This window comes from Polyodon spathula, chromosome 4, assembly GCF_017654505.1.
Source record: "Polyodon spathula isolate WHYD16114869_AA chromosome 4, ASM1765450v1, whole genome shotgun sequence".
NCBI lineage: Eukaryota > Metazoa > Chordata > Actinopteri > Acipenseriformes > Polyodontidae > Polyodon > Polyodon spathula.
In genome coordinates this window covers 24,642,717-24,658,328 of record NC_054537.1, presented here as the reverse complement: position 1 = coordinate 24,658,328, position 15,612 = coordinate 24,642,717, and the positions used below count along the sequence as shown (strand labels likewise).

The window sequence follows — 15,612 nt, the reverse complement described above, 5'->3', positions numbered from 1 at the left end:
ATAAGCACCAACTACTTTTACTGTAAACTAATGTGATCCATCTGCGTTTCCTTCCATCTGATGATGTAGATATCCTTCTGCCTGTTGTTGATGGCTGAAGTGTAATACTGGCTCCAGGGATCAACCACAGTGCGGCCTCCCCAGCGCATCAGCATGGCAACCATCTGGACTGAGCTGTGTAGGGTACTTCTCTGGGGTGTTCAAGTGGGCACCTTCCATCCTTGGTGTTTCGTTGACTAGCCCATGACACCTTAAGAGGGCTCGACAATGATTCTGATGTCCCAACATCATCCCCCTCCATCCGTAAAACATCTGCCAGCATTTTCCAGTCTCTAGCAACTTCCAGTCGAGTTTTGGTTTTAATACTTTTCTTGGTGGTTGCTTTCCATGACGGAGGAATGTTGTTCTTCATGTGCCATATATTGCTGGAATTGGTGGCAACCTGTTGGTCATGCTGCGCTTGTCTTCCAATGCCTAGGCCAAACATCGCAGCACCTGGTCATGACTCCAAGTAAACCATCCTTGGCTAAGACCCACCTTACACCCTGGCAAAATGTGTCTTAATGTAGCTGCCAATGAACACAGAAGACACCACGGATCCTCTCCTAACCATAGATTTAAGGATCTGTGGCGATGGGAGAACATCATTGGTTGACCTGATGAGGAAACTGATCCTGCTCTGTTCCATTGTCCATAGATCTCGCCAGCAGATCTTGCGTTATTCCACACTCTCCCATCTTTTCCAGTTTCCCTGCTTGGCTTGGGAAACTGCCTTTATGCACCTCATCCTCTCCTCCTGCTTTTGCATCTCGTTGACTACCAGCTCCCTCCATTGAGATAGGGCTGCTTTGTGCCATGTAGGAGGAGCTGAACTAAAACCAAGGCCTCCTCTTCCATGCTGTACTTGCCCCATGATATCACTATGATGGGCAGCTTTTGCATCTTCCACCTCTTCCTTTGCTGCCCAGTTTCTTCCAGTTTTCAACACAGGTGCTGCCTACCTCACTCATTGGTCATGTGGCTCTACCAATGTCATTTCCAATCTAACCTTGGTGCACTTAAACTCCTCGGTTAGAGCTGAGACTGGCAGCTGCAGTATCCCTTTACCATACAGTCCCACTCTACTGAGGCAGCGTGGAACTGATTAACACTTCCAACTGCTCTACTGTTGTCAAGGAAACCTCATACACAGTGAGTGGCCACAGAAGTCTTGGCAGTAGACCAAACTGAAAGCTCCAGAGTTTGGTTGCCTGGTAAAGCACTGCTGTCTATGCTCTTCAACCCTTGCACTGCTTGTTGTCTCACTTCTTCCACAAGAACTGTGTCCTTTAGGTCCCCATCATACCATCTCCCAGGACTTTTCACAGGCTTCTCAGACAATGTTGGTATTTATTTATTGCCTCACTGTTAATGTAGAACCTCTTATCCACTACTTTACCTTTAATTATAGAGATGCTTTTTGATTTAGTGGACTTGAATTGCATTTGTGCCCATTCAGTGTTATTGAGTAGTTTTCCCAATAACCGATTAATGCAGGCTACTGTTGTAATTGTGATTATCATGTCATCCATGTATGCTCGAATTGGTGGTAGTCGCATTCCAGAAGCCAGGCGCTCTTCTCCCACGACCCATTTTGACGCCCTAATAATTGCTTCCATTGCCTTGGTAAAAGCCAGTGGAGAAATGGTGCATCCTGCCATTACTCCAGTTTCTAGACATTGCCATGTATTGTTGAAAATTGCAAATCTCCGAAGTAGGCTTTCGCTAAGTTTGTTATTGTCCTCGGTACACTGAAAAACTCAAATGCTGCCCAAAGAAGTTCACGTGGTACTGAACCATATGCATTAGCCAAATCCAGGAATGTCACATGGAGCTCTTTCCTCTCCTTTTTAGCTGTTTGAATTGCATCACACTGATATGTGCTAAGCATCCTGGGAAACCTGGAATACCGGCTTTCTGTACTGAAGTTTCAATGAAGAAGTGCTTCAATAGGTAAGCTGACAGTCTCTGAGCAACAATGCTGAAGAAAATGTTGCCTTACATGTTTAACAGGGAAATAGGGTGAAACTGAAGTAGAGCAAACTCACAGCTTGCTCTACTTCTTTCCACTTAGGTGCACAGTCCTCCATTTGGTATTCTGGTGGATTGATAGGTGGGATGTCTGAAGGAATCGACATAGACTCCTGACTTTTTGAATCTGTGTGCGTTTCCTCGAGATATCGCTCCACCTCAGACTTAGTTGCTTTGTGTGCCATTTTTCTCCCTAGCGAATAACTTCTTTTCAAATTTGAATGGTTCTTTATAAAAGTTAGTTCTCGCACGTTCCTTCTTTTTGCAGCGTTTCCATAGGCGCTCAACTCTGCGCAATGTTGCAAGCTTGTCTTTTATGACCCTGTGTAATAGATTGAGTGACTTTGTTCTGCTGTCTCATTTCTCTAACTAAGCGCTCAATCTCCTGCTGCCATTTTAGACTGTACAGGAATAGTTTGCACTTTCTCCATTCTTTTTTTTAACTCCAAAACTCTCGCTTCCATATGCATAGATGGTATCCCCAAATTTATACAGCTTCTTTTCAACTGTTCCACCTAACCTTTCCAACGTAAAACAGAGATCTGCGTTTACTGTGTCCCACGCTGTTTTCTCAGAAGCGCTTATGCCCGTTGAGGTTATTTTCCCTTTTACGCTGGTTCGTCTGACCGGGTTCACAAGGATCATTGCGTTCATCACTAGTTGTTTATGCAAGTTCTCTTCTCATCTATGACAGGGGTATATCCTGCAAACTGTGGTTTGCTCCCTGTTGCTGGATTTCATTTGACTGACTTAGTATAAAGTACAGATCAATACGAGGCCCTTGTCCCTTCTGCCTCAAGCATTTCATTCTCTCTTGATGAATCTTCAAACCCCTAACCATTATCACTTTGCTCCAGCCACAGACACAAACCTGGAACTCCATGTCTTTGCTAACTGCAGATCTTGAGCTAGTCCTTTGCAAAGTACTCTCTGTTCTCATGTCCGTTTCCTTTCCTAAGTCGTTAACCATGTTGTCAAACCTTGAGTCATGTTCTGCACTCGCAGACACTAGGGGTATTTTTCTTGCTTCCCTGCATCATTCCACTCCGTTCCCCACTCAGCTAAGCCCAGCTTACTTACCTTCCTTTATATTAACGGTTTTCTTAAATTTGTACTGTGCTTGAGGTCCCCAACCAGAATCTTTTCGTCTCATCCAGAGCCAGCTGCTGCTCCTGTCTGCTGCATCAGATAAGTTTGTCACTATGCGTCGCAACTCTTGAGCACTGAATCCGGTGTCTCAGAGAAACCGGGTTGTGGCGTATAAACCTGGACTCTCCGTCCTCGCTGTTGCGCTTCAGCAGCTAGTTGAGTGTACCGAAGTTTCTTCCTTTCATACGCCTCATCCAAAGCATCCTTCCATGGCACTGTTAACTCTACCAGGTGGACAAGGCGTGCCGGTCCAGACCACAAAACAAATTATAGTTAAGTACTTTCCACTCCACTCCCTTTGAAATTGTGCAAAAGAAACAATTGCTGGTCTCGATAGGTCGATATTTAAAAAAAAAAAAAAAAAATACTGGTAAGTCTATGTTATAAGTTTAGGAGATGCTCTTCTGTTCTAGTTGCCTGCCCAAGACATGTACTACATAAGCCAAAGCATATTGATATTACTAAGCACCAACATCTTCTAGTGAACAGCTGTGTGTTGCCAGCAATACAAAAAATAAACTTGATCCAAAGTAACGGATCACTCTGGCTGTCATTTCTATTAAGACCCTAATCTAGCCTATGTTACAGATGTCTAAGGCAGGAAAACAGCATTTAAGGTTGAAATATTTGCAAACGTCATACTAATTGAGTATGTTAAAAATATATATTTATAGAACGAGTTCAAAAACTTTTTAGGTAAATAACAGCACCTGTTAAGTTTTTATGAGAATCGCTTGAATGTTTGAGCTTAATAGTAATGAGCTATTTGCATACTTAAATGGAGGGAGTGCCTGTAATTGCCCTTTTCCTGAGGAATTATCATACTGTACTTAAATGCCGAAAGTGTCTGTGTTTGTTCATGATCAAAGCTGGAAATGAAAACTGACAGATCTTGGATATTACAGGTACCTGTACATGACAGCATCTTCTGTATAACATAAACACATAGGCCTATATATTGTATTCGCACTAACTACATACTTTTGTTAATCGTAGTGAAGAAAGTTATTAAAATAATATTTGCATTAGAAATGGCATTGTTTATTTTTTAACATAATATGTAATACATACATTGCGTTTTGATTTGCTTACTCTAAACGCAAAATAACTATGATTATGAAAAATAAGTGCCACTGACAATATGAGTGACTTTTTCATACGGATTAGCCCCAATACGTAGGTTGACAAATCTAATATAATACAACTGCTTTTGGCATAATGCATAAAGAATGTTGCCCAAATTTTTCCAAATGCTAAAATTATGTATAAAAATAATGCCTTCAGAAGCATTCTTAATTCTAGCCATGTAGAATTAGTCTTAGTTACTGTATTCTGTCAGTCCTGGCTTCAGAAAATTCTGTGTTACTGTACTTGGGTGTAAATCAAGGATTAATAAGCATTGATGTCTCATTTCCTTTTCCTCCCTATTGGACATAGTAGCAAATGACATTTATTGACATACAATTTTGTTTTCATGTTTTACATGCTGCTCTTAAGGGAAGACATGTGCTCTGGTCTCCTATCCGCAGGGTACATATTTACACAGTGACCTAACATTGCCAGTAGTAAGCTTGACTTTCAAATTGTGCCAATTGGCAGTACTTTCCTACAGGCACACACATGAAATTGTCTTAGTATGCTATATACAGACTCAATATTAGTTCATTTTTTTTCCCTCATGTTCTATATATGTATTTCTTCTAATAAAGTAATAAATAACACAGCTCATAAATTCTAACATAATGTAGATTAGAGTTTATTATTGACTAAAAACTATTGTACATTCTAGTCATAGGGCTTACTAGAAGATGCATGTTTCAATAGGTTTGTTCTGTGTTTTATTATTGGGGACAGAGGTAACCATTAACACTTAAAAGGGAGGCCAATACAGTGCCTATAGTAAATATTCACCCCCTGCTTGAATGTTTTCAGTTTGTTGTGTTACAACCTGAAATCTTGATGCATTTAAATGTGATTTTTTTTTCCTTTTGATTTACACAACCTACTCAACACTTTCAATGTGTGAAAAAATGGGGGGGGGGGGGGGGGGGGGAGAAATCAATTAAAGATAAAAACTTGAAAAGTCTTCATTAGATAAATATTCATCCACTTTGCTATGACACTCCTAAATAAACACAGGTGAAACCAATTGCCTTCAGAATTCACACGGTAAGTTAAATGGAGTCCATCTGTGTGCAATAAAAGTGGTTCACATGATTTCAGATTAAATACAATTGTCTCTGTAAGGTCCCACAGTTGGGTAGTGCATTCAAAGCAAAGATACTACCATGTGGAAAGGCACAGATCAGGGAAGGGGTATAAAAAGATTTCAGAGGCATTGAATATCCCTTGGAGCACAGTCAAGTCGATCATTAAGAAGTGGAAGGTATACAGCACCACCCAGAATCTGCTTAGAGCAGGCTGTCCTCCCAAACTGAGGTTCCGGGTAAGAAGGGCCACCAAGAGGCCAATGACAACTGTGAAAGACCTACAGTGTTCCATGGCTGAGATGGGAGAAACTATCCATGTGTCAACAGTAGCTCAGGTACTCCACAAATCTGGCCTGTATGGAAGAGTGGCAAGAAGGAAGCCATTTCTGAAAAAAGCCCATGTAAAATCCTGCTTGGAATTTGCAAAAAGGCATGTGGGAGACTCTGAAAAGATATGGCAAATGATTCTGTGGTCCGATGAAACAAAACCGAACTATTTGGCCTAAATGCAAAGCGTTATGTCTGGCATAAACCCAACACAGCCCATCACCCAGGTAACACCATCCCTACTATGAAGTATGGTGGTGGCAGCATCATGCTATGGTAATGCTTTTCATCGGCAGGGACTGGGAAGCTTGTCAGGGTAGAAGGCAAAATGGATGGAGCTAAATACAGGTAAATCCTTGAGGAAAACCTGCTTCAGTCTGCAAAAGACCTAAGACTGGGACGGAGAGTCACCTTTCAGCAGGACAATGACCCCAAGCACACAGCCAAAGTGACACTGGAGGGGCTCAAAAACAAGAACGTGAATGTCCTAGAGTGGCCCAGTCAAAGCCCGGACTTGAATCCGATTGAGAATCTGTGGCAAGACTTGAAGATTGTTGTCCACCAACGATCCCCATCCAACTTGACAGAGCTTGAACAATTTTGCCAAGAGGAATGGCCGAATATTGCACGATCCAGATGTGTAAACCTGGTAGAGACTTATCCCAAAAGACGCACAGCTGTAATTACTGCATGAATGCTTATCTAAGCAAGACTTTTTTTTTTTCATTAACTGTTTCACAATAAAAATTCTCTTACCTCTTAAGAGTTGAGTAGGTTATGTAAATCAAAGGAAACAAATAATCCCATTTAAATGCATCAAGATTTTTCTCAGTGGCTGCTAGATAATCAAACCAATGTCATGGTTTTGTAAAATTGCTGATTGTCTATATCATGATGTTTTGGTAAATAATGATGATATCTGTTACACTAAATAAAATCAAATTGAGTCTTACTGTATTTATTGTGTTTTATAGGGCTGGTTATAGTGCCCAGTGCTGGAATAGGCATTGTCCTTGGAGGCTACATTATCAAAAAGCTGAAACTGGGTGCTAGAGAGTCTGCTAAGATGGCCATGATCTGCAGTGGCGTGTCTTTGCTGTGTTTTTCCACACTCTTCATCGTTGGTTGTGAAAGCATTAACCTCGGAGGCATCAATATACCGTATACCACAGGGTAATGCTTCTGTCTCCTCAGTACTTCTCACATCATTCAGAATTCAATTTAAGATGGCTTTTTTAAATCTCTCGCCTATCTTTAGATGCTAGGATGTTTGTACTTTTCACAGGGACCAAAAAAAAAGTATTACTCTCTAGGCTCAGAGACAGCCTATGATTTATTCAGGTGGTGGACAGAAAGATCACCTGTGATATGTGGCACACGCATATGTGTAAATTATAGGCTGTCACTCACATAATTAATTCATTTGTTAAGCAAATTAAATTCCTTTTGAATGTATTCGGTAATGTCTATGGGCTTGACAGCAGATCTGACATATTTCAAAGAGGAATGAAAGTAGGTACTCAAGGTTTGCCTTTATTTAAAATAATCTGATTTAATAGCAAAGCAGATAGGGATCTAGATTTTGATTTCATTGTGTAACGTGTACAGCCTGATCTTGTCTGACTTTCAAAGATGCATATAAAGTGACACTGCTTCCCAGGCGATTTGCAATGGTTATCTACGTAGACATACTTTTAAACTTTTAAATGTATTTTATAATCCTTTCTCCCAATTGAACTCATTTGTCACGTTAACCAATTTTGATCTTTATCTTGAACTGCTAATTCAGTTGATACAGTTTGGTACAGACGTTCCTCACTAGGGCATGTGGGTACTGGGCTCATGAATGCTATTTGTGTGAAGTTTGGCCTGCATGGAATGTACATTTCCATGCATGTTTCACAATAAAGAGGCTCTGTATTTTAATATGTATGTGGAGGCCATTTTACTATCATACAGCAGCAAAGTGTGACTTTTAGGTAGTCCTAGTTATATATTTAACAGAAAAAAGAGGAATGCAACCATTGTTCTAGTTGTGACAGGCTGCCCTACTGTCTTTTTGACTCATGTAAATTTCTATTCAACTTTAGAAACAAACTGAGAAGTGTGACTGCTACCAGTTCAAGCAGTTAATTTAGTGTTTGTTTAAAAACTGCCTAATTTTTATCATAATTTCCCACAGAAACAGAGAGGCTGTTTATTTAGCCCCTTTGTGTTTGTTTCCAGTCCCACTCTCACCATGGCACACAGGAATTTGACGGGCAGCTGTAATGTGAACTGCGGATGTAAAATCCACGAGTATGCGCCTGTCTGTGGCTCAGACGGCATCACTTACTTCAACCCTTGTCTGGCTGGCTGCACCAGTGTGGGGAACGATAGCACAGGAGTGAGTATTAGCCATGTATTTGTGTTGAACATGAATATTGTCTAAAAGGTATTCCTTGAAGCTCCTGAGAGGAATGTCTAGGAAGACACAGAGTGCTGGGAGTTGGAGAATATATTGCCCATTTTAACACATTCAGAGCCCTTATTCACAGTGTTTTGGTAGCCCTGAACAGATTAACTCCCCATTTTCAAACATGTACATTTGGTCAGAAATTCATAATTCAATGAGAATTTTTTACTTTTTTTTTTTTTATAGGATTGCATTTTTTTTTTACATTTTTTTTATAGGACTAATGCATTTCTGAAGTGAGGTGGTTTGAAAATTGGCCACTTTGTGTGTGTAGTTGTAATTTCTGCCTCTCTGCAGCTGTTAATTTGGTATGGATATTTTCCATTTACAAGGACACAGTTGCCATAGCTGCAAGGTAAGAAATCAAATATTATGAAATGTAGGTGGAATGAAGAATCCATTTAACTCTGTTTAAGTAGTGGTTATTCACTTTATTTTAAAAATGAAACTGCACAAACCCAAAAATGCTGGTGTAAAATGATTGTCTGATATCAATTCCAATTTGAGAAGGTGACCTCAGTGCTCAGTTATTTTTTGCTTTCATATGCTGAGGTAGTGAAACCGAATCAGGCTTGTGTCCTACAGGATTGCATTTCTGTTGTGAGGACATTGTTGGTGCTCTGCCTCATAAAAGATTGTAACTGAGTAGCAATTTCTACTGTTAAAACGTCAATAATAGATTAGCTTGCTGCTTCCTTATACAACGCTGTTCTGGACTGTGGGAGCGTTCTGACAGCCAGCCCATTTCTGACACTGATAGTGTGCTTGGAGTTGAAACAAAGGACTGTGAAAAGTGGACAGTGCATGGTGAACTACAGCTATCCTAATCCTTACATTGTGTACTTGATATAGCAGTTCTAAACAGATTATGAATGCAAATACCTAACTTATGATTACAGCAGTCCCTCGTTAATACAGGCACTCTTATGCCGTACATTCAGATATGCCAGACACAACATAAAATGGCTGTGTTACTTAGTGGATTTTAGTGTAACTTTAAAATTGCTGCTTTTGTATTGTGTATACTGTTATTTAAATATGTTATTTAAATGGTCTGACTGTGGCAGTTGTGTGTATCTGACATGCTATACAAATGTATTGTGGTTTGTTCTTTTTTTCTGCTATGTACTGTACAGTGCTTTGCGATACTTTTGTATAAAACGCACTATATAAATGCAATAAATATATAAATAAAATAAACATATGCCCCCCAATAATATCCAATTAATTGTGACACTAGGTCACTGGCTTGCATGATTGAAAGAGACACACTGAATAAAAAACAGCTGCTGGACTGATACCAAAGACAGGGTGAAAATAAACAGATACAAGTAGCCTACTAAATCACTCAAGTAGAATGGTTAAAAGAGGGAATATAAATCCACAGTAAACTGTCTTTGTTTGATTAAGAATTATCTGCAATAGCGTGCACTTGCAGTCAGTCAGCCCCAACCACATTTCCCCTACCCCTCAACTACTCACAAGTTAACCCCTGAGGAACCCCCACCCTCCCGGCGATCATCACAATGCATATGTAATACATTTGATATGCAATAAAAAAGCTACCTTAAAAAAAAAAAAAGTATGATGTAGAAGCAGCCTATGGAAAAATGACCCATGGGGGTAGTTTTTAAATATTACCATGTTCCAGTACACCACTCCTAACGTAGTTTTTTGTCTCTTGTTTTCCAGATAAGGAACTACACAGACTGTGCTTGTGTGCAGAGTAGGCAGGTGATCACACCACCTACAGGTGGGCAGAGGAGCCAGCTCCAATTAGTTATAGTGAAAACCTATCTGAACGAGAATGGCTATGCTGCATCTGGCAAGTGCGACCGCACCTGCAGTACCTTGATACCTTTCCTCATATTTCTGTTCATCGTCACCCTCATTACTGCCTGTGCACAGCCGTCAGCAATTATTGTAACACTGAGGTATGTCTCCAACTGCTGCTTTAGATATTGCAGGCTTTTAAAGGTGCTTATACAGTCACGTGCACATCATTTAAGCAGAGTCATGCCATTATTTTCTATTTTCACCAACAAGAAATAGCAACAAAAAGCAAAGTTTCCATGTAGGAATTACAATTAGGAACATGTCCGTCAATGGTTCTGATTACTTAAAATCATTCCTAATTCCAGCAGAAGTACTGTTTTGCATATGTTTACCCTTAGCTGGAAAATACTGCACCTGTTGTATAAACTAAAACTCTTTCTCCAAATTAAAAAAAGCAGCATGTTGCTGGCATTGTTAATATTTTAGACGTTAGTATGGGTGTGGCTTGCTTATTCAGTCAGATGTGTCAGTAAAGGAGATGATAAAATTGAATACTGTTCTTTTTGATAAAAGAAAATGAATTGCCTCTGGAGCATCCATTACTTCTCACATTGCCATTTTCAGGATTCAGTAATACACAAAAAGTTTTGTCTAAAATAGAGGAGCAAAAAAAAAAAATAGCATTCTTTATATTTTGGCTTAAAACGTGATGCTTTTAGGCTGCATGAGGAGACATTACTAAACAGCAATTTCTTTCCTTTTTCCTGTGCAGGTCAGTAGATGAACGAGAGAGACCTTTTGCTCTAGGAATGCAGTTTGTTCTTCTGCGAACTCTAGGTAAGTTTAAAATAACCCTCAATAGGAAATATGTTACGGTATACACATCCTTATCACATACAGTAATTTTATAGCAGCAATCTTTTATTATGAACTTACTCCATCTAGTGATTGGCTGTTGTATTACACAGTCAACTGAACAGACTGGGATGATGGTTATAGTTAGTACATTAAAATGTGTGCAGTTAGGGAAATAAGACTGCTATTGCAGAACAGTTTCACATATTTTCCAGGTTTTAATACAGTCTTGTTTAGCCCCAGTGCAAAGGTATCAAGCTCCAGAGTGTCTCATTAAACACATTGTGAAACCAAGAATGGATCAAACTGCTACGCAATGGGAAGTCTTATTTTCTCCTGGTGGGTTAAATTAACAAATTTAAATTAAATATATATATAATATAATTTATCATTATAATATTATTATAAAAAATATAATATATATATATATATATATATATATATATACATATATATAATATATATAATATTATGACTGAACTCTTAGCTTAATTTGAAAATCTTATTATAAATGTTTTTTTTTGTAATCTTAAATCTGAAACATGGACCTGTTCATTTTGTGCAGCCTACATTCCTACCCCGATCTATTTCGGCACGGTCATTGACACGACCTGCATGCTCTGGCAACACAACTGCGGCGTACAAGGTTCCTGCTGGGAATATGACATCACTTCCTTGCGATTTGTCTACTTCGGGCTGGCAGCCAGCCTCAAGTTTGTGGCCTTCATCTTCATCTTCTTGACGTGGTACTCCATTAAATACAAAGAAGACAGACTCCAGAGATGGATACAGAGAGCCTCGCCAATTAGCACAGTCAGCGAGATGGTCGGAAATGCAGGGGCCCAGCAAAGCTCTGCACGGACTCGATCCTGCCCTGCCTTCAGCAGGGCTGAACATACTGAAGAAATGACACTAAACAGAGGGGGTGGCAGCAAGAGATGCCTTGACCATTCACTGGAAGCAATAAGCACCCCTGAATATACACTGGAAGAAGACACTGCTGAGATCTAATGCAAATCTCTTTTGCTTCACCAGCTGTTGTGGCTTTAAGTTTTTGTGTTTAAGTTTACTATGGCTTCCACAAAATATTTCCAGTTAGAAATCCTGTGCCTTCCTTTTTTCTTATTTCATTTAGACGAGTTGTGTGCTGGTCTTTTTTTAAGAAGCCACACACTGATACTCAACACAGATTGAGGGCTGGTTACCTCAAAGTGACAACCAGAGGATTTGTAGCTTTTTTTTTTTTTTTTTTTTTTGAATGAAAATTAGGTTTATGTAAGAAAAAAAAAAAAACTTAGAAAAGCTAATCTAAGTATGTTGTGCATCTCAATAAACACCTATAGTCGAATACATTTTTAATTTAAACATATTTAGTGTTAACAACATGTGGTGCTGCACGGGTGAAATAATACAGATTACAGATTTTTATTTATTTATTCTGCCATAGTTATAGTGCATTCAGAAGTTATCCAGTACATTGGGCTATGATGATTGAGGAATAAAAATCTGCTTTAACAAGCACAAATGGAATAATGTGCTTTGCAAGCACTTGCGTTTTCAGAAAACATCTAGTATCAACACAAGCAGAAAACAGTAGCAGCATAGTAGTATGGCTCATTAAGAATGATAATAGAAAAAGCTTGTATCTGTAACGTACACACATTTTAAACGTACCACATCAACTGGTGGTGGTTTTTTTTTTTATTTAATTATTATTTCTAATCAATATTTTAGTTTATTTATATATTTTAAAAACATTTTGCCAGTGCAACATCCATTCACATCTGGGAGTGTTTCAGTAAGACTGATGCTTTCATTCATGGGACTAAACCATACCTGTTTACTCGGTGTGGGCATTCATTATGTAACACAGGGCTCAAAGTTTGCCAAAATCCATAGGGGCATCTGGCTCCTAGACTTCAAAATTTGGTAGCCAACTAAAAATGTAGGGGCCAACTGAAATATTCTTTGTTCTATAATTCCAGCTATTTTGTAGTGGATTGTTCTACTGATATTAAGACATACATGTATACAATCAACATACTAATCGAAAATATATTAACTATTTAACAACCAGACATTTTTTATCTATGATAAAAAAATAATAATAATAATCCAGCTTTCGTGGTAGACTGCAAAAACAAAACAGCATATTGAAAGTTGAACATCCCTCTTACACAGAAAGCAAAGAAGAGTTTTGACCGACTACAACAGCCCAAAGATATGGGAGTTGCACTAGTGTAACAACAAAAGCAAAGATGCAAATAAGACTCTCACTGCATAGCAGTCTCTCCCTTTCCCGATTTTACTATGAGCTTGATTCGCCACACTGTATAGGTAACAAGCGCAGGTGAATCATATTAAACTCATAGTAAAACCAAGAATGATCAAACTGCGATGCAATAAGAGTCCTCTTTCCATCTCTGAAAAGTATAACGCATTTAAAGAATTTACATACTGACCCGTTATATTGTACTCATGCAAATATTTATTTAACTCTTTACACTCAGCCCGGTGATTACACGCATATTACTCGGGCACCTACCTGGCTTGTTTAAATCTTTATTTTCCTTCATTTTCATATAACACTTGCACTGCTCAATACTTTTACATCAACATAATTATAATAACTTTTTTTCCAACTTAAATGGTTTTTAACTGCCTGGTAGCCTCATCCTGAGAATGTGCTACTTGCCTGTTACGGCAGTATGGCGGTGTGGGACTTGTAGTTTTTAATGCGTGATAAACAGTGGGCAGTGGACACCAATAAACTACATTCCCAGAGTAGATTACGATTGAGCTTTGAGTTTAGATCAGACTGAGTTTATATATATGAGAGAGAGAGTGAGAGAGAAAAAATTCGGTCTCCCCTGGCAACCCACAGCTCGCAAATTTGAGCCCTGTACCACAGGGTGCGTTAAGTAAGTGAGCGGCTCAGAGCAGCTCAGTAAAAGAATCAACTTAACAACCTGCTCAGTTCCGCCACTGCTGAGCTTCTCATCAGTGGTCACAGTGAGCGGACGGCATGGCCACCTGCAGGAAACAAGTGGAGATGACAGGCAGGATTGACAAATATGTTTGTGAAGAACGATGAACTGGTTTCAGCTTATGAAGTTGTGTATTAATTTGCTAAAGAAGATGGTAAAAATTGTTGTTTTCGAATTTGTATCATTTAATTTCATTTTTTAAAAATGTAGAACTATTTTATGTTTATTGATGTATTATTATTAGGCTTGTAGTATTTAATGTTATTCATAATTTTCATTATTAACGTCTGTATTGTCGGTATTAAAAACAGCCAGATACGAGCTTCAGTCCAAACAGAGCGCTGAATTCAGTGAGGTACAGCAGGGGACAGTAACTTCACACAGGGCCATTTCATCTACTGTCACCTGAGAAACACACACAAGCAGAGAATTATTCTCCATTTTTAAATGTTGCTCAGAGGTCTCGTGGAGCAAAGCGTTGTCATTTAAATGAGCTCAGTCTACTTTCTGAGCATTCTCTTTCTGAGAGGCTCACTTACTGAACGCACCTACTGCCTCAACCTCTATAGTGCAGGAAATAGAACACCAGTCAGAGATACAATTGTTGGGCGAGAGATCTTAAAAGTATACTGCCTTGGTATCCAACTCAGTCAGGAAATGTACAGTACTGTATTCGGTATCCAGAAAACATAGGATGTTGGTGCGATAAACCACCAACGGCAAAGTTGAAGTTGCTTGTTCCAAAACAAAGAAGAAAGGTAAATATAGCATGCACCCATTTTCTTTCCTCCTTATCTGTTTCTTCACTGTACACTCATGCATAAGAGAACCATATGGTAATGCTGTGGAGTACAGTGTCTGCAGTGATATGAGAGTAAATCATTAGGAATGCAAGCCTTTATAAATTGCTGCTAACAGTAATCAGGGGTAGGCAACCCTGGACCTAGAGTGCTGCAATCCGGGAGGTTTTGTAGGTATCTCTTAATCATCAGTTGCTAAATACCAGGAACACGTGGTAATTCTGACCAGTTAATCAATTAGGGCTTGGGTAAAACAAAAAAACAGAAGTGTCTGAGCACTACAGGACCAGGGTTGCCTACATGACTAGGTTCTGCCAACACAGATGATCTCTTCAAAGTTCGTTGTGAAGCCCTAACTGCTCCAAAACAAATAAAGCATCAGTAATGTATGTTTTAAGATTGCTCTTGTATATTGTTTTCACACTATTATCTTAGAGCAGTATTTCTTTTTAACAGTAGTTAAAACTATAAGCAGCAGCCGCTCCGGCATATGGTCAACATAGTAGTCTACAAAATACAGAGCACGAGTAGTTAATAGTAATAGACTATTTAGCAGGGTCTTTTTAGATTTTCAGATTATTACACTAAAAGTTATCAAATTACACCAATCTTTTTTTCAATCAAGCCAATAAATTGCTACTATTATATAGTATGTCCATCACTGTGCATATGCAGTAACTACTGATCTATTAGCATTCAAGTTCATCTAAAAAGACTGCAAAATAATTCTGCGAGTTAACTCAGTATGGGGGGGGGTGGGGGGGTCAAGTTAAACAGATGAACTATTCAAAAAAGTAATATAGACAATAATTCAGTATGGGGGGGGGGGGGGGGGGGGGGGGTGTCTGTGATCAAATTTTTTAAACAGCTAGTTTAATTTGTCGTTTGAGCATTTATTATCAAACTCGTATTTTCCATCGTTTAAATCGTCCGGCTGGGGAGTAAAATTAGCTTTACAGTCACTTCACTTCTTTTTGATTTGA

At 39.0% G+C, this 15,612-nt stretch overlaps 1 protein-coding gene across 1 annotated transcript in view; it reads left to right on the top strand.

Moving 5' to 3' along the window:
• LOC121314346 (solute carrier organic anion transporter family member 5A1-like) overlaps positions 1-15,366 on the top strand; it is a 52,336-nt gene extending 36,970 nt beyond the window's left edge. Inside the window, exons 6-10 of the mRNA XM_041247495.1 lie at positions 6,731-6,929; positions 7,983-8,142; positions 9,904-10,145; positions 10,760-10,824; positions 11,408-15,366. Of these exons, the coding sequence (XP_041103429.1) occupies positions 6,731-6,929; positions 7,983-8,142; positions 9,904-10,145; positions 10,760-10,824; positions 11,408-11,853 (1,112 nt within the window). The 3' untranslated portion in view covers positions 11,854-15,366. The remainder of the gene's footprint in view (positions 1-6,730; positions 6,930-7,982; positions 8,143-9,903; positions 10,146-10,759; positions 10,825-11,407) is intronic.
• The last annotated feature ends 246 nt before the right edge of the window (positions 15,367-15,612 follow it).